General features: G+C 33.7%; 2 protein-coding genes across 7 annotated transcripts in view; both read left to right on the top strand.

The window, feature by feature from the left end:
* The window catches only part of LOC110100559 (ubiquitin carboxyl-terminal hydrolase 3), a 33,346-nt gene extending 26,294 nt beyond the window's left edge, over positions 1 to 7,052 (top strand). Inside the window, exons 9-11 of one of the 2 annotated variants that reach the window (XR_003699835.1) lie at positions 3,114 to 3,226; positions 5,697 to 5,787; positions 6,835 to 7,052. Coding sequence is in view for 1 of the 2 variants with exons in the window: in XM_020828123.2 (XP_020683782.1) it covers positions 3,114 to 3,203 (90 nt within the window). In the remaining variant the exon portion in view is untranslated. The remainder of the gene's footprint in view (positions 1 to 3,113; positions 3,227 to 5,696; positions 5,788 to 6,834) is intronic. The other variant, XM_020828123.2, reaches the window with a different exon arrangement.
* A 9,092-nt stretch (positions 7,053 to 16,144) lies between these two features.
* LOC110100560 (COP9 signalosome complex subunit 7) overlaps positions 16,145 to 19,112 on the top strand; it is a 46,974-nt gene continuing 44,006 nt past the window's right edge. For all 5 annotated transcript variants that reach the window (XM_028692549.1, XM_020828125.2, XM_020828124.2 and 2 more), the window contains exons 1-2: positions 16,145 to 16,318; positions 16,527 to 16,602. In XM_028692549.1, the coding sequence (XP_028548382.1) occupies positions 16,160 to 16,318; positions 16,527 to 16,602 (235 nt within the window). In that variant the 5' untranslated portion in view covers positions 16,145 to 16,159. The remainder of the gene's footprint in view (positions 16,319 to 16,526; positions 16,603 to 19,112) is intronic.

Here is a 19,112-nt window from a genome sequence, read left to right as displayed (position 1 = left end):
TTTGCGCACATCATCCATTCTTCTCTAGAGTTTGATTGAGAATTTTCATTGGAGTTGCTTTTCTTTAGGATTGAGTAGAAAAGTAGTTTTCACCCATTCTTCATTAGAGTTGCATTTAGATTTTTCAATGGAAAAATGCAATTGTTCACATTTCTTATATTAATAAAAGTAACTATTAATTTCATTGGAACCAAACTTCCAATATAAATTAGTAAAGTAAAATGCTTCCAATTTCTTCAAATAAAAAATACCCTTAGGGGTTGTTTGGCTGCAAGTAGGATTCAACCCAAAGTAGCATTTAATAAATCCTATAATTTCAGATTTAAGAAATCCTGTGTAGGTTAAATCTTGGAAACTGTTTGGCATTAGAGATGTTAAATCGAATTAAATTTCAATAAAGTATTGGGTTGCTTATTTTAGGAATAAGGATTTATATTATTGTGAAATCTTATTATGTTTGTTTGGCCTATATAAATCTTAATTAGACTGATTAATCATATTTAGTACAAATAAACATTTGTCATTAATTATTAAATAGTATTTTAAATTTATATCTATTGTTTAATTAATACCCACTCATATTGATAATTCAAAAACTATTACAATTTATAAAAAAAAAATAATAGAGGTAATTATAATTAATATTAATTAAATTTTAAATTTATATCTATTGTTTAATTAATACCCACTCATATTGATAATTCAAAAACTATTAAAATTTATAAAAATAAAATAATAGAGACAATTATAACTTAGCGTAACACACCTAATACTCAGAACCTTCGTCGTTCTCCTCCTGTTCCTACTAATAACGAAAGTCATTTCTAATATTTTCAAATCAAGCCTTTTTAGGTCTACCTCTACCTTTCTTAACATAAGCCAAATCTAAATCTACTTTCCTAACTGGGTCATCAAAAGGCCTCCATTTTATGTGACCAAACCATCTATAAGACGACTCTCTCTAATCTTATCTTCCACTGAAGCTACTCCAACCTTTTTCACGTATATGCTCATTTCATATCCTGTCTCTAAGAGTAAAGCCACTCATCCACCTGAGCATCCTCGTCTCTGCAGCACTTAATATTATTTAATGAACAACATTCTGCATCATAAAGCATTGCGGTCTCACCAGTCATCACCATCTTATAGAAATTTCTCTTAAGTTTGAGAGGGACTTTTCTATCACACAACAAGCCTTAAGCATTCCTCCACTTCAACCATCCAACTTGAATTCTACTAATAATATCCCCATCTATTTCGCCATCACTTTGAACAATGGATCCAAGATATAATAAACGTGTACTCTTATTAATGACTTGATTGCCCAAAATCACAATCTCCCCACTAGGAGAGAGAGAGAGAGAGAGAGAGAGAGAGAGAAGTTATTTTTAAGGTTACTAAATGATGCTGCTTTTTATTATTATTATAAACTGGTATCTCTAATGTTCCAAAGTATTTGGTATTTAGTTCATATATAATTCTTATTTGGTATTTAATGTCATATATAATGCCGGCTACTGAATATTATGTTGTGTACAATATTATTAAATCATTTTAAATGCTAATTCTTAAGAACATTGACAGCATTAGTTTAAATATTCCTGTTTTTATTTAAAAAAAAATGTTTCTTTGGTGTGCTTTTAAATTGTTTTAAATTTTTTTTTTTAAAAAACAAATCAATTTGTTTTCAAAAACACTCATAACAACTTCTAGGTATTTTTAGTGTTTTCAAAAAAAGCTATGATTGCTTACCTCCAAAACGTCTGCCTTTGGCATCCACCACTACCATTGGTGATCAACGCAGCTGTCAGCACCTTGTAGTTTTCATTGTTTCTTGTTGGCAACCGACACTGCATAAATAATAAAAACATATTTTTAATATAGCAAATAATTTGTTTTTTATGTCAATATATAAATTAAAAAAAAAAAGTAAAAGTGATCCCAATCTGCTCCTAACTAGTTGAGTTTCAATAAACGAAACAATTTCTTTTTCAAAATATGAAACAACTAGATTCCGAGAACACTTGGTTGTTGTTTTCTTGTAACATAAAATATAAAAAACTAAAATGGATTCCACAAATCGAATAGCATTTTGAAGACTGGTACATACCCCCACTATCCATGGGCCACTATAGTTAATCTTTTCATTTCTCCTGTGCCATTTACCATCCACTTGAATTGATTAATGGGTTGGCTTGACTTTTCCATTTGTTTGGTCATGTTAAGATGGTTTTGATTCAGTTTCTATGCGTCTGTCAAAGCAGCTCCTTTTTTAGAGGCATGCAGTTCCTTTTTTTTTTCCTTGGAAAACGCCATGTTGCCAAGCTATTGCTCAAAATTATTTTTGATGTGTTTATAGCTGACAAGACAATTTCTATTAGCATGTTGGCAATTTCATTAATATGATCTCCTCTTTTTTTTTTCAATTTCATTAATATGATCTTCAAGATTGTTAACATGTTGATAGGCTTTACTAACTTGTTGATAACCTTGGTTAATATGGTAATGAGAGTTGTCAGTTCATCAAGTTTTTTTTTTTTTTTTTTTCAATTCATCAAGTTTTTTTTATATATTTTTTTTTTATTTTGGCTTGGTGAGTATAGTAGACCAAGAAAGGTAGAGGTAGACCTAAAAAGACTTGGTTAGAAAATATTAGAAATGATATTTCTTTATTAGATTTAAATGAGAATTTGGCTTTTAACATGACACAATGGCGAAAAAAAGATTCATGTAGCCGACCCCATGTAGTGGGACAAAGACTTGATGTTGTTGTTGTTGTTGTTGGCTTGGTCGGTATAGCAGACCACCAGCTACATGTTTGGTAGATATTTTGTACTTATAAGTAGGTATTTTTCTCATAATTTAGATTATTAAGACATCTAAGATTTTTCATACTCATAGTTAAGAAAATTACCTGATTGTTGAATCTAGATAATATTCATTAGACGTATACAATATTTCATTAGACTAGAATATTTCGTACTCATCTTGATTGTTGAATATTTCCTTCTTTGTTATTTTGCTTGCAGTAATTTACAAACACTGCATAGTTAGATTGTTGCATATTTTATTTCAGTTTGATGGCTTATGATTTGTTTTCCCTTTTGCCTTAGGATACTGCCAAAGTCATAAAAGCTATGATTCAGGAAAATTCTGATTCCTTGCGCTTCAATGTGATGGCCCTGTCAAAGAATGCATCTTGAGATATCATGGGATTAAAAGACACGTAATTTTCTCAACTTATAATGAACTACTCTAGTCTACGTCTGGTTTCTGCTTCTCAGGTTTCAAGTTTTAAATGGGAATCTGAATATTTTTGCAATGCTGAGATCTTATACTCAAACATCTTTGTCCTGGCATCATAGGTTCTATCATCCATGTTTTTGTTGCTCAGGTGGCCCTTAGAGATAGGATATGAAATGAGCATATACTTGAAAAGATTGGATTAGCTCCAGTGAAAGATAAGATTAGAGAGAGTCGTCTTAGATGATTTGGTCATATAAAACGGCGGCCTTCCAATGACTCGGTTAGGAAAGTAGAGTTATTAGATTTGACTTATGTTAAGAAAGGTAGAGGTAGACCTAAAAGTACTTGGTTAGAAAATATTAGACATGATTTTTCTTTATTAGATTTAAATGAGAATTTGACTTTTAACATGACACAATAGAGAAAAAAGATTCATGTAGGCGACCCCACGAAGTGGGACAAAGGCTTGATTGTTGTTGCTAATTTTAAAATATTTTTTTTGAATTTTTGGGTAGTGCTACAGTTGGCGGCTTTATATATATATATATATATATATATTGAGTTGTCCCAGCATGGTTGAAATGAGCTAGCTGATAGTCTGAGATAAGAGACTTAATTATTGCGTTGGCCTTATATCATTGGAGGTCAAAGAAGGTAATACTTCCCTATTTATAGCTTGCTTGTTGCCCATGTGGACCCTTCAACTTGATCGATGATGTGGAGTATCTTGTTCTAATGCCATCTTCGTAATCTTGTTTATTGATGTTAGACTAGAATTCATGCTCCGAGGACCCACTGTGTTGTATTTGTGAGATTTTATGTATTGAATGATTTAATATTTGTGAGTTTTGATATTTTTCATGTATTTTGAGTCCCTTTTATGCATCTGAGTCATTACAGGACATTCTAGGCCATCCAACTAAATTCAATGCATTTTTCTCCTTTTCGCATGCTTGATTGCCCCCCTTAATCCTCCCCATGCTTTGACTTCTGATTTATTACATTGTGAAATTCACCACCTTCTCTTCATTTTCATCGCATTCTTCTTGTTTTCTTCCCTCCACTTAAATTTTCTCCTCTTTTATCCTTCCGTTTGGTATTTTTGAAGTAAATTGAGTTGGTTGAATTTTTGTATTCTTTATCTCTATTTATAAGCCTTCATTTGTACTTAATTGGCATGAACTTTGATTGAAAGATTGTTTTGTTTGACTTTCTTTTGCGAGAATGAGGAATGACTTCTTTAGTTTGTGTTCATACCATCTCTTGGAGCAGTACTTCTAGACCTTCTTGTTATTTAGGTTTCGTTTGGGACGACTTTCTTATTGTTTCTCAAAATAATTTTCTAGTACAAAAATTAAAATTTTTTAATATAAAGTGCTTTAAGAAGCAGTAAGAAAGCCGTCCCAAACGAAAGTTTAATATTCTCATTATGACATCGCTTACATTCTTTTATTTTCTTTACACCTTTATTCTTTCTGTCAGAAATTTCTTCTGTATTACAGTATCATTGTGATAGCTAAAGTTAATGTTAATGTTGACATTGCTGATATTTATTTTCTACATTAGTTTTTGGCTTTAAACTTGTTCTAGTTTGATGAACCTATATAAAGCAGAAGCTTCCTTCATTAGCATTTTTTAAATTCTGCACTTTTCTAAGGAACTATTTTTTATAATTTTTTTTATGTTTTTATCTGCACTTTTAGTGAGCTTCTAACCTTAAACATTGGCATGTCGGCTCAATCCTTCTTCACGTCTATCATTTTAGCATCCCTTGTAATTTCAAATCATATTTGATATCAGAATAAGTTGATTCATGTTTTTCTTTAGTTCTACTTTTGTTTATTAGCATTTCATCATCTTGAAATTTCTTTTTCATCACCATATTGTCACAATGACTAGCTGTGGAAACCCTTATCGAGGTCATCTTGTTAATCATCAACATGATGAAATCCTTATTAGACTATAAGAGGAACTTTAAGATATACATCCCTAATGCGTGAGCGAATATGTAATAGTTTTTATATTTTGCTTTGTGCGGACGCCGAACACCCTCCAGAGACCAGCCAGAATGTGCCACGTCACCCCTTGCTCGGTATCGCGGCTCGGTACCTCTGACGTGGCGCATTCTAATTGGTCTCCGGACGGTGTTCTGCATCCGGCCTTCGCGCACAGAATAATTTCTCTATACTTTGGCTGTAAAACCTAGATCCAAATCCAGAGCAACCAGATCATACTATAGAAAGTGAAGAAGCCATCTTCTTGATCCAAATGCTCCACCTCCAATTCATCTATATGGAAATTGAGCTTTTTTTCTTTCCCTGTAGATGATTATCTTAACTTTCCTCAGTAGAAATTTCATTGATGCCTCACCGTCAAGTTGAAACTTCTATTGTTCGACAATGTGGCTACCAACCTTGATCACTTACCTAAGTGCATTATCCTCATCACAGGGAGGAGCCTCCTCAATGTTTCAACTGGTTCTACAATACCTTGTGATATATTGTATGCGACTCTAATGGTGGCATTACTAGGAAGGTTAAGGTAAATCCCCCCAGTTAAAATGGTCACTTGATCCAAAAATGTTTATGATCGACTCTTGTACCTGATGGTCAATACTTTGATTAGATGGCAATATTTAAAGACCGTCATTTTCAGTTGCCCATATGAAAGTGATTGGAAAACTTACTAGGTCAACATAGAGTGCCAACACCAAATATCTAGACAAACCATTTGGGTCTTAGAATGAAATAAAAGAATTACTTACATGAAAATACCATTTTTTTTCTTTTCATGGTCAGCTTTAGAATGAGTTGATCACACTTGACTAATGCTCTATGTCATTCATTGATTATGGCTTCGTTTGGGACGGTTTTCTTTCAGCTTCTTAAAGCAGTTTTCTAGTACACAAATTAAAACTTTTGAACTAAAAAGTTGATTTAAGAAGCAGAAAGAAAGCCGTCTCAAACGAAGCCTATATGACAATGCCACGTTGTAGAAGAACCTATATGTTCTAAAGCATGATTAGCCTAGCATGGAAACTCATGTTTTATTATTTGAGCCTTAATTAATGAGTCCTAATGAATCTGAGGTGGTTACCTCTTACGAACATTAATGACCTCCCATCTAGTTTAGGTTTCGTTTGGAATAGCTTTTTATTATTATTTTTTCATTGCTTTAATAAATTTTTACGCTAGAAATTTTTTTTTAGAAAGCAGTTAAAAAGTCATCCTAAATGAAGTGTTAATTGGCGAATCATAAGTTCCTTTATAACGGATTATTCGTATGGAACTTGTGATTGATTTACCCAAATTTGGAACTCCTATAGAATCGATGTGATGACCTATTTTATTTAGGCATTCCACATGTGTTACAATATGCCATACTCAATGCTTGATCATATGGTTTCATTTGGCATACATGCTATTACATATGCTGTAATACATGACATACCTTGACCATGCTCCATTACTTATTATATTATTGCATTTTACAATCCATGATATGGATGATGTGGTTCATGTATTGAAAGTTTATTTTTTTTCTTTTTCCAATGGAATCATGGGCCCAACCCATTATTACATTTTTCAGGTACACATAAACACCAAATGTGGAGTGAAAGATGGCAATGATTATTTATATTTTAACTAAGTTTCTATGATATGCATTATATTTATAATATGTGACATTTTTGAGGAAGGCAACAAAAGGCAAACAAGAATATGCACAATATAATAGACTTGTATGATTAACTGTTATATTTAATTGGAACTTTTGCTAGAAATTTTTAAATGCTATTGCATATATTATTTGATGTCCCAGAAATAATAAATGCCTATATTTACTTCCAAATGAACTTTTTTTTATCTATTTCTTAGCATTACACTTAATATTGATGGGAATCTCCTTTATAATTTACGCGATCTAGCCTTGGAAGTGTAGATCTGAGGAAATGGGGCCACTCCATTCTTGACTCCAATTTAGGGAGAATTTATTCCTTGCGGAGTCCGGACAGTTCTTTCCCATCCGGACTCCGCATGGAATAATTTCTCCAATTTAGGAGTGGTCATCCCCTACCTTCCAAAAAAGGCTAAATCAAATAAAGTAATGGAGCTTCATAGATTTCACCCCTACTTTCATCCAATTAGGTTCTAAACTTATGAATAAACTTTAGATTTCTCTTGTCAAATCTATGGAGACTAAAATTTATGATGTTCAAAGATGAGGCTCAAATCATGCTAAAAAATCTCTTTTTGTTGAAGGTGTTGGCCTTTTTTTATTTAAGCTATGATTTTTTATTTTTTTTTTAATGTAAGAGGATATGTAATGCATGCATTTAAAATTTTAAAGTCCTTATCACTAAGTTTTGGGCAACTGATAGCATAATTTTTTTGTTAAACAAGCTTCTTGCAATAAAAAAATGTGTTCTATTTCAACATCTCTTAATATAGCTTTTTCATAGGAAATAAATGATTTTAAACTAATAATTTTTCAATAAGGGCCAATGTTGGTCACCAAATTGAAGAACAATGCAATAACCCACCAAGCTCCTATCTTCTTGCATAGTAGATTGGGAAAAAAAAACATAAGAAAAAAAAAAAAGCCATGAAGAGTCAAAACTAAGATAAAAAATAACCATTGAAAGAAAGACGAAAGCTACCAAGCTATTCTCATATCAAATAACATCAATGTCATTTTGCTCTGATCTCAAGTTGATAAGGCATGGAAGGTGGTGATGAAGGAAGACATGTAAGGAGTAAATTTTATCCATGGTGGAATAATGAAAGCCAAGCCTAGATATGTACCAGATTAAGTGACGAGAATAGAGGATGCAAATCATAAACTATGTAAAAAGAAAATGCAACAATAAAAAATAAGTTACATTACTCATTTATCATTAAAGAAAAAATATAGACATTATTTTCACAAGTAACTCCTTAGGGATCAAACTTACATCCTTGTTTTATATCACATATCAATCCCCATCCTCTACTCCTTAGGGATCCACTAATCCAAAATGAAATAATAAATAATTTCAAGACATGGTTTTGCTTACTTTAGCTATGGAAATTGTGGTTGTTATGCAAGTAAATGCCCTCAAAGGAGTCTCCATATTAGATCTAATGTCAATAGAGGATGATAAAGTGTGGGTGGCTCACATGAGGAAGTTAGTGAAGTTGTTGAAGCAATAAATGGGTTGCTAAGAGCATTGTCCATCAAACTTAAGTGAGAAATTAATAATTTGTTAGCAAAAGGATCCATTCATGGAGCCTATGTCCTAGGATTGTCTTGGCCTTTCTAACTTCCAAGAAGAATTACACATGGTGAATGCCTGTGATTAGTTGAGTTACCATTAAGCAGAAATTTCATTACTTATGGTTAATGATGTGCTCAATATTGAAAGAAGTTGTTGTAGGATACATTGGAGATAAAAAAAATAGTTAAATCGCCTCTGAAATATATGTTAAATCATCGAGAAGAATTATCAGAAGCGTACATGAATCCATTGAAATGCAGAATTTAGTTTTTTGGTCTTCCACGTTGAAAGTGGCATTCTCCAAGAGAGCGAGAGACCCATTCCTTTCACTCAAGATGAGAAATGAGAACTTAACTGCTTAAACTAGGGACCACGATCATTTTATATTTAAAATATATTTATTTTATTTCAGTCCATCATTAAAATTAAATAATTACTTGGCCTCTATACAATATTTATTTCATACAAAATTAAATGAGATGTCACATAAGTCAAATAATAATTTAATTCTTAAGTAGATATGAATTTAATTGGCTCAATTATAGATAGCAACTAATATATAATATTTAATATATATGAGCTCACATATAAAAATTTCTCAACAGTTATTATATTTTCAAAGATAGATTTTAGATGTGGATTCATCAAATCCACATGTATGGTGAATTAGGGGTGTCAAAATATGTTGACAGAACGAGTTTGGATCTAGCATGAAATTGACCCGACCCAAATTAGTCAATCTAAACCCAATATGTTTAATAAACGGGTCAAAAATAACAACTCGAACCTAACCTATTAGCAACTCAAATGACCTGAATTCAACAAATTAGCATATTTTGTTTAAAAAAATTTATAACTTATTTACTATTTACTATTATGATATTTGATATAAATTAATAATATTATACCCACATGTAAAAAAATTAAGGAAAAAATATGTTAAACAAATCATTTTTGGGTTAAAAAATGTTTTGGTGGATCAATCCAAACCCAACTTATTTAATAAATGAATTGAAAAATTCAACCAAAATCTAACTCGTTTATCAAATGGGTCAACTCAAACCTGAATTTTTCTTGTCGAGTTGAGGAGTCGTGTCATTTATTGACACCCCTATGGTGAATATTACAAAATATCATCATTCCTCTTATCTAGAGAAGGAAAGATAGCGAAATATAGATTTGTGGCCTATTCTCTTATAAGAGTTGTGAAAAATGCTAGAGAAATAATAAAAGGGTTATGAGTATCAGTGTCGGTTATTGACTACCGAAGTTGGTTGGTGATGATGGTCATCAACTTTGTTTGAAGGCACGTGATGATAGGGTGAATATGGATGTCAATATTGGTTGATAAAAGACAATGATCAGGCCCAATATTGGGCATTAGTGCCTTAGTGGCGAGTGAGTGATGAAGATCATCAATGGTAATTGTCGACAAAAATCAATGGGTAGAGCTTTAGGATTTTTTAAATCCAGAAGCTCTATTCAACTCTCGATCTCTTTTATGATAAAATGAATGCATGATTATATATTTTCATAAATACATTTATATAAAATTTTCAGAAATACATTTTTGCTATTTTTGCCAAAATCCCTAAAACTCCATCTAATGATCAAGAATGAGCCCTTAAACATTTAATATTTTCAAAACATTGAGCACTTTAATGACATCAATTTGAGTGTTATTGGGCTTTTTGAAATCATCTCATTAAAATACATGCTTTGACAGTAAGTTTAATGAAAATGGAGTTTAAATAATCCTGAATTTGATTCCATAAATTTCTAATCTAAATACTTGCATAAGATATTAAGTGGATTGAATAGTTTTTTTTTTTTGTGACTTGCCCCTCTAATGCTATACATAAAAAAAAAAAATCTTTTGAGTCCAAAAATAATTCAAAGTCTTAACAAATCAACAGCTTAAAATCATTACTTCAAAACTATTACAAGATGGACTCATTTCCTATACATTAATGTGGAACTCCTTTGAGGTTGTGTAACAAGTAAACTTACCCTTCATTGTGCTATGTTGTGTAACCTAATTTTTGTCATACAAAAAATATGTGCTATATAGATGTAGTCGTCGGTCAACTTATGTGGTAAGTTAATTTTAAATGTTAGAAGGGAGTCCTTGAAATGCATGTAATTAGAAGTGTAAGCGAGTCGAGTTTTGGCACTATCGAGCTCAGCTTGTCAGTCGGAAAACAAGAGCTCGAGTCGAGCTCGTTACTCTATAAACGAGCTCGCCCCACTATAAACGAGCTCAAGCCAGCTCGCGAGCCTCCGACGGAAGCTTTCGCACACAAATCAACAGGCATGCTCGGTTCGCCTTCCAAAAAAGGAAAAAAAATTAAATGCATTAAATGTTATAGCAGGAAATGTAGGATACATGTTTTTTCAAGCCCGAACTCTGCTTCTACTGCCCAAATCCTTTCTAAATCCAGTTTTTAATTATTTTTTTATTAAAGTTGCAGCATTTATTACAAAACATTTATTAAAAGTAATATTATTATGTTTAATTACTAGTTTTTTAAAATATTACTCTGTTAAATTATTAATCTTTTTAGTATTAATAATGATTCAATCTGGCTCGTGAACTCACAAGCCGAGTCTCATCAAGCTTGAACTCGAGTTCGTTGCTTGATAAGCTCAGCTCGCGAGCTCGTTAATGCATCGAGCTCGAGCCGACTCACAAGCCGGCTCAGCTCACTTACACCCCTACATGTAATATTTATGATTTATTTTATATTGTATTTTTGTTAATGAAAATTTCATGATATAAAATCAAAATTTAATAAAAGAGAGAAATTCATAAAGCATGATCACTCCCTAACATTACCGTGAAGGTTGTGAACTAAGGGAATTATGCTCAACCGTCATTTCACCATTCCCTAAATTTGCCACATATGTTCACGCAGCGAATCCTATGGGTTCTGAAAGTATCAAAATCTGTGTCTAAAATATAAAAAGCTATGTGATCCCAATAGCCATAAAAAAAAAAAAAAAAAAAAAAAAAAAAAAAAAAAAACCCTATATGAGCCCAAAAATTTGCCTAAACATCATGGGCCAGCTACAAAAAGATTGGATGTGAATTAGACTCTTCTTCACACATTTGAAAGAGTTTTAGATGAGGCTAACAAAGAGATTTTAAATGAGATACTTTTAGAGTTATGTCGGCTAACCTTTGATTGTTGTTGTTGTTGATAACAAGGTTGATGTTTGACCGCGAGACAATAAGTCCAATGCGTTTGTTGTTGCCAAGACCAATGGTGCAGTATCGATATCAACACCGATGCCTATTATCTACAAAGCTAATATGCACTGTTGACCCCAACGCTAATATACACCATTGTTGGTTGCAATTGGCCAATAATGATGCTTGTTATTGCCAATAAAGACCACAATTGCTAATTGACGGTTAACATAACTCCTACCATTACTAAAAGGCTTGCTTGTTATGTTGATAGGAACGACAAAATATTCGCTACCAATATGAACTACAATAACCATCAGTTCTACCCAGTCAATGACCCAGCAATTTATTTGTTAGGAAGGTCTCCCCCTTCAGTAAGAGAAAAATGACAAGGTTGATGCTTTACACGAGGGGGCAAGCGCCCCGGCTGGGTTTCGACATGCCCGGGTCAGATCATGGGGTCAAGGGCAGCGCCCCTACGGGAGTTTCCAGGGCAAACGCTCCCGAAACAAATTTGGTGTAGAATATTTTTGGAAGTTCTATTAATAAAATATATAATGATAAATTGCTCTTACTATTCTGTTTGATTGGAAAATCGACTAATGATTATAGTACTTATAAAGTTGTGTGTGTGTGTGTGGGGGGGGGGGGGGGGGGGGGGGGGGGGGGGGGGGGCAATTGCCCCCTGACCCTAAGGATTTATTATTTTTTTTGCGGAGTTTTGAAGGGCGTCCGAAACCAATAAAAAATCCGCCACGTCCCCTTATTGCAGTAATTGCTCATACCCATTGCTTGGTAACCGCTCGGTATCCATCGCTTAAACCGGAGTCCTGTCACGACCCAACCCGACCGGACGGATCCCGTTCGCATCGCGCCACGACACAGCCAACAAATCCAGGATCTAGCTTTGGAATTTGCTTCATAACTTTCCCTTCCAAATATACCAGACAAAAACACAGAGCTACTATAAACATCCAAATACAGCGCAGTTCATCTATCTTTTCTTTCATCAAAATAATTATATACAGATACAGTACATGGCTTCAGACAGAAAGAACAGAACAGAAGAAAAATCATGACTGTACAAAAATCAGAAGTATCAAGTACCTAATCACATATCAGACTCAGAACGTCTAGTCCAAGACCTTCTTCCCTTTCCCAGAACCTGAAAACCACGCAGAAAACAAGGATGAGCTAACAGCTCAGCAAGACATCAATCACCAATCAAAATCATCAGAAACTCACATCATAAAAGAATCCGTACAAAAATCGAACAATCGTATAGAAATCGAACAATCGTACATAAAATCGTATAGCATATAGTACATATAATAGCTCAATCAGAAATCAAACATCGGATACGAAAGACTGAAGTCATATCAAATCGGAGTTCAGAACAGATATCATAAAGCTTTCAAATCACAAAGCAGACAGAATCGTACAGAATAATCAGAATAACTCACAGAGCATATTCAGATATCAGATTTCAGATGTCCCTGACACAAACAGAATCTAGACGGATTCTGACCCCTTATGCCTCCCTTCCCTGACACAGACAGAATCTCAACGGATTCTGGCCCCTTATGTCTCCCGTTGTGCTTATAGCACCAGAACAGAACTGATATCAGAGGTTCCGGAACATTTTCAGATTTCAGAGCTCATTTCAGATTTCAGAATTCCCTGACCCAGACAACGGAATCACAGAGGATTCCACCCCTTATAACTCCCTTCCGATAGCACAAACACATCAAATATTCAAATCATCTTATTTCAGAAAATTCAGAAACGTACAAAAATTCAGCGACATAACGGCAGTATACGAAATTTACACAAAATTCACAGACTCAGAAATTTACCAAATTACCACAGAACATTCACAACAACATTATAAGACTTTCATTGTACTGACAAAACATTTTTCAACATCCTGATAATTTGCAGTTCAATCAAAACACCGCAGAATTCAAAATGTCTGGTATAAATCTTCTAGAAAATACTCAAAACGTGCATAATTATCATCTCAGAGACATACCAAAAGTTACGCGGTAAAACCTTTGTCAGAAGAAAATAATACCAGAAATTTGCTAACGGAAACAAAATCCGGAACAGAAAATGCGTTAAAAATCTCGTTTCTGAAAATTGAGAAAGGCGGAATGTGTCTTACCTCGAGTCGGCCAACTTCTCTAACTACCACAACGGACGAAAACAGACCGGAGTCGCTCAAAAATCCTCTTTTTCTTCGTTTTTCTCTCTCCTGTACGTCCTTTTCTTTTTAAAATATATCGTTTTTATATATATATCAAAACTGATCGTCCCAGACGATCGTAACTTCGTCCTGGGACGATTTGGCTCTGGACAAATTTCGTCCAAACGAAATTAATTATCGTCACGGACGACTTGGGCTCTGGACAAATTTCGTCCAGACGAAATTAATTATCGTCATGTACGATCTGCTCTCGGGACGATTTTCGTCCAGACGATCCGACTTTCGTCCAGACAAACCATGCAGCCAAACATGTTTTCCTGCACAACCTGTACCGATCGTCCCGGACGATCCAACTTCGTCCGGACGAACCTGGGAGCAAAATGGTCTTTACACGTCGGTGTCCGCACAGAATAATAGCTCAACCTTAAGGGGTTCCGCCCCTGTATGCCGGAAGATGAGAACGGCACGCTTGGACGTGAGATTGTCTTGTTTATATTATTTATATGAAACCCCCTGACCCTAAGGATTTATTATTTTTTGCGGAGTTTGAAGGGCGTCCTAAGACCGATAAAAATGCTCCACGTCACCCTATTGCAGTATTGCTCAGTTCCGAGCTCAGTACCCATGCTTGGTACCGCTCGGTATCCATCGCTTAACCGGACGTCCGGTGTCCGCACAAAATAATAGCTCGACCCTAAGGGGTTCCGCCCCTGTATGCCGGAAGATGGAACGGCACGCTTGGACGTGAGATTGGCTTGTTTATATTATTTATATGAAACCCCCTGACCCTAAGGATTTATTATTTTTTGCGGAGTTTGAAGGGCGTCTGAAGACCGATAAAAATGCGCCACGTCACCCTATTGCAGTATTGCTCAATTCCGAGCTCAGTACCCATGCTTGGTGCCGCTCGGTATCCATCGCTTAACCGAACGTCCGGTGTCCGCACAGAATAATAGCTCGACCCGAAGGGGTTCCGCCCCTATATGCCGGAAGATGAGAACGGCACGCTTGGATGTGGGATTGACTTGTTTATATTATTTATATGAAATTATTATTCAATAGTAAACACTCTCATTTTCTCTATAATATTTCAATATTAAATAACTTTTCACTTATCTAATAATTTTTTTAAGTATTATAAAATACAATAATAATAATAATCCAATACGATAACTTTGAGAGTCCAATACTAATTATTATTCGATCAAACAGTCCTTCATTTTCTTTTACATTTTAAATTAGGGATTTTTACATACATACCACTTTATAACATGCATATTACATATTTAACACCTAATTCTTAAATATTACACTCTTACCATCTATCCTCTATTTTCACAACAAAATTACCACTCCGTTAACAGCAATACCTCACTCCGTTTTATCTTCCTCCCGTCTGGGCTTTCTGCGGGAGAACAGGTTTTTTTTTCCCGCTGCTGTTCTTTGTCCGATTGTGAATCATCGCGATTTTTTTTCAAATCCCTTCGTATTTACTCTTCCACTGTTGCTGCTCTTCGATAGCGTAGCTGCTCTTCCAGCTACCCGTTGCTGCTCTTCCAGCTACCCGTTGCTGCTCTTCTTCCGAAATTGGTAAGATTTCTCTGTTTTTTTATTCCCGCGTGAACAGATTTTTTTTCTTATAGCAATACTCGACATCAGTTTTTACTCATTCAATAATGGCTTTATTGAAAATGTTCAAAATGAGGATGTTTGATTTTTCATTCAATAAAGATTTCAGAAGAGTTGCGAGGAAGATTTGCAGCCTGTGAGAGAAAGATATGTGAAGATATGCAGCCCGTGAGAGGAAGATCGGGAGAGAAGATGGTTTCGCGGTGGTTAGGGCTAGCCGAATGAAAGAGACGAAGTGAGGTCTTATTTCAACGGAGTGGTAATTTTGTTGTAAAAATAGAGAATAGTGGTAGGAGTGTAATATTTAAGAATTAAGTGTTAAATATGTAATACACATATTATAAATTAGTATGTATATAAAAATCCCTTTAAATTATTAATAAACCTTACGTCTTTACATATAAACGCCACGCATGGCAAGTAAAAGCCTTGTGCCTCTCCGCTGGAAGTTCCTGCCTGAGCAAATCGCTGCAAAACCCTAAGTCGATTATTCTCATAAACCACGGAAACAATCCATCTCTTTTGATATCGTTTTCCACTTATTACATCAAGATTCGAACATTTTTGTCGAATCTGAAAGAAATTACTGCGCAGAAGCTGGGTGATCGAAGGAACAGGAGTTGGTCCTCTGGCCATGGATATTGAGCAGCAGCAGGCGGAGGTCCTCCAGCAATTCGTGAAGCAGGCTGGAAATCTTGAAGGGTCGTCTCTTGCTGCTCTTCTAATAGAGGCGACGTCGCATCCGTCGCTCTTTGCGTTCTCTGAGATTCTCTCCGTCCCCAATCTCTCCACGGTGATGCCTTGTACTGTGCTATTTATCATCTTTTGTTCTCTCTTCTTGGATTTTGATTCAGAGCATTTGTGGTTCTTTGTTTTTGTAAGAGATGGAGTTGATTTAACCTTTTATATATTATGGTCCCTTGCTGTCTTCGTTTTTTATTAGTGCTTATAATTAAATTGCATAAGTGTGGATATCTAAGATGTGTTATATTCCAATGTAGCTTGAAGGGACTCAATATTCTAGTTCTCTTGACTTGCTTCGGTTGTTTGCCTATGGTACTTGGACTGATTACAAGAGTGAGTTTCTGCTTTCTTGGTTTATTTGTATCTTTAAACATTCTTGTCTTATGAAGTGCTTAATGAAATGCCAAGGAAATCCTTTTACTTGGCATCCAGTCTTTGATAAACTATCCCGCATTATTCTCCTTTTTGTGGAAGGATTAAAATTTGATGCTTCAGTATTTTAGTTGCTCTAGCATTTTGCCAGAACAAAACTATATAGTTTTCCTGTTAAGTTGTTAAACATTAATTTCTAATTAGAAGTTTTGTTCTTATGAATGCCATGGTCTGATTGGATAGAATATGTATGTTCAGATCTTAAGATGATTTAATGGCTAAAAATATCTCTACTACACAGTGCTAGCGTCAACCTGTATAATTGTAGGATGTCAAAAGCATGAAACTTTAAATTTTCACTTTCGAGTAAATTTACTACTGTTGAAACTATTATCAAAATGGAAATAAATTAAATTCATGAAAAAGAACAGCAAATTCATAATTGATGTATACATTTTTTTTCGGAAAGTATGCAAATTGATTTATTAAGTTTTATAACCTTTTCAGTTTAATATTGATTTTGGAATTATCTTAGGTTTTTCCTTGCTCAGCCAGACAGCCTAATTATTTGTTATTTATGTCTAATATATTGCCATATGATTCCTTACTTTTAATTATCATATTCAAAATAGTTTTGTGTTAAGAGCAGCATAATGGTTAAACTGTCAAAGTGTTGAGGAGGGATGGTAAGAGGGAAAGTGAAGGAATAATCCCTTATTTCAACAACTTATTTTGATGGATTTCTTTCTGTCTCTTTCACTTATGGATCACTTACCTAGGTTTAGGACATTTTGCTTATGGCAAAGGCAGTGAATTGATTAGGTGCAGGATAAATACGATTGTCTGCGGGTGAAATTTTGGTGTATATATCGGGATCTTGGACGCTAAAATAGAGTTGTTGGACCAGTTAAATAAGCAAGAGTTCTTATATCATGGGCAGATGTTGGCAAAAAAGTTAGTCCAAGAAACTAGAATTATGATAAGAACTTGGAATATATGTTTTCTTACAGGAAAATTAATGAAATTAATAGTTTTTATGATTCACAGGAAGTTAAGTATTTTATGCATTCAGGTAACTAAATGGGTTGGGAAGAAGGCTAAGTAAAATAATAGTTTATGATTTAAACTATGATATTTAGGTAGTAGTTGTGTTAGAAATGATGTATGTGTAATTATAGATAAGAGTTTGAAGGATAACGTTGTTGAAATTACTAGAATTGAAGATAAAATTATACTTTTAAAAATTACTGTTGATGCTAAGATTATTAATATTATAAACGTTATGCTCCTCAAGTAGGTTTGAATATGTATTAAAATTTTGGAATGACTTGAAAGAATTAATACAAAGCAAACCTTTTAAAGAAAATAATTTTTTTGGAGGGGATTTAAATGGACATGCCGGTAGAGTGACAAAAAATTTTAAAAGCATTTATGGTGGCTATGGGTTTGAAGCGACTATTGAAGGTGGTAGGATTATATTAGATTTTACTCTAGCTTATGATTTTATTATTGCTAATACCTTATTTAAAAAAAGAGAGGAGCATCTCTTCACTTACAAGAATTGATATAATACAACTAAGATTGATTATTTTTTTATAAGAAAATTAGATCGTTTAGATTGCAAAGATTGTAAACTCATTTTAAGTGAAAGTTTATGTACCGAACATTGCTTATTAGTTTTGAACTTTAAGATATATGAACGAAATATGAAAAATAAAGTAAAATGTCTTAAGATTAGATGGGGCTATTTAAAGAATACTAATAAAAATATACTTGAGAGTAATATTCAAGATTTCAAAATTTTTATCGTGCATGAGAAACTAATGTAATGTGGAAAAAAGTAGGTAGTCATACTAAGAAAATTGCTAAGTATATGCTTAGAGTATCTCAAAGAAAAACTCCTAATAATAAAAATAATTTATGATAGATTCAGGATATATAAGTAAAGATAAAAAATAAGAAGTTTTGTTATAAAAAATTGGTTTAAATATAAAAGCTCAGAAAATTAGGAAAGATATAAAGGAGTATGTAAGAAGTCTATGAAAACAATAGGCGATGCAAAGAATTTATCTTTTAATGATTTATATAATTGATTAGATGATAAGGAGGATGAAAGATGTATGTATAAATTAGCCAAGCAAAGAGATAGGAGTAAAGACCTATTGCAAGTGAACTGCATTAAGGATGATGATCAAAAAGTGTTTTTATTAGAAGAGGATATTCAACTTAGGTGGATGAGATGTTTCAATAAGTTTTTCAATGAAGATTATGAGAATAAGATTGACTTAAGTGGCCTTAATATCCTAAATGAAAATAGAGATTTTTTTTTTATCTTCGTATTAGTAAAATCAAAGTTAAAGGGACTTCAAAGAAAATGACGTATGGTAAAGCAGTTGGACCTGATGATATTCCAATAACGGTGTGGAAATGCTTAGGAGATAAATGAATTTATTGGCTTACTAAAAAGATTT

Source organism: Dendrobium catenatum, unplaced genomic scaffold (genome assembly GCF_001605985.2).
Source record: "Dendrobium catenatum unplaced genomic scaffold, ASM160598v2 original_scaffold_224352, whole genome shotgun sequence".
Classification (NCBI taxonomy): domain Eukaryota; kingdom Viridiplantae; phylum Streptophyta; class Magnoliopsida; order Asparagales; family Orchidaceae; genus Dendrobium; species Dendrobium catenatum.
The sequence above is the reverse complement of the archived record's forward strand: the minus strand, read 5'-3'. Positions and strand labels throughout refer to the sequence as shown.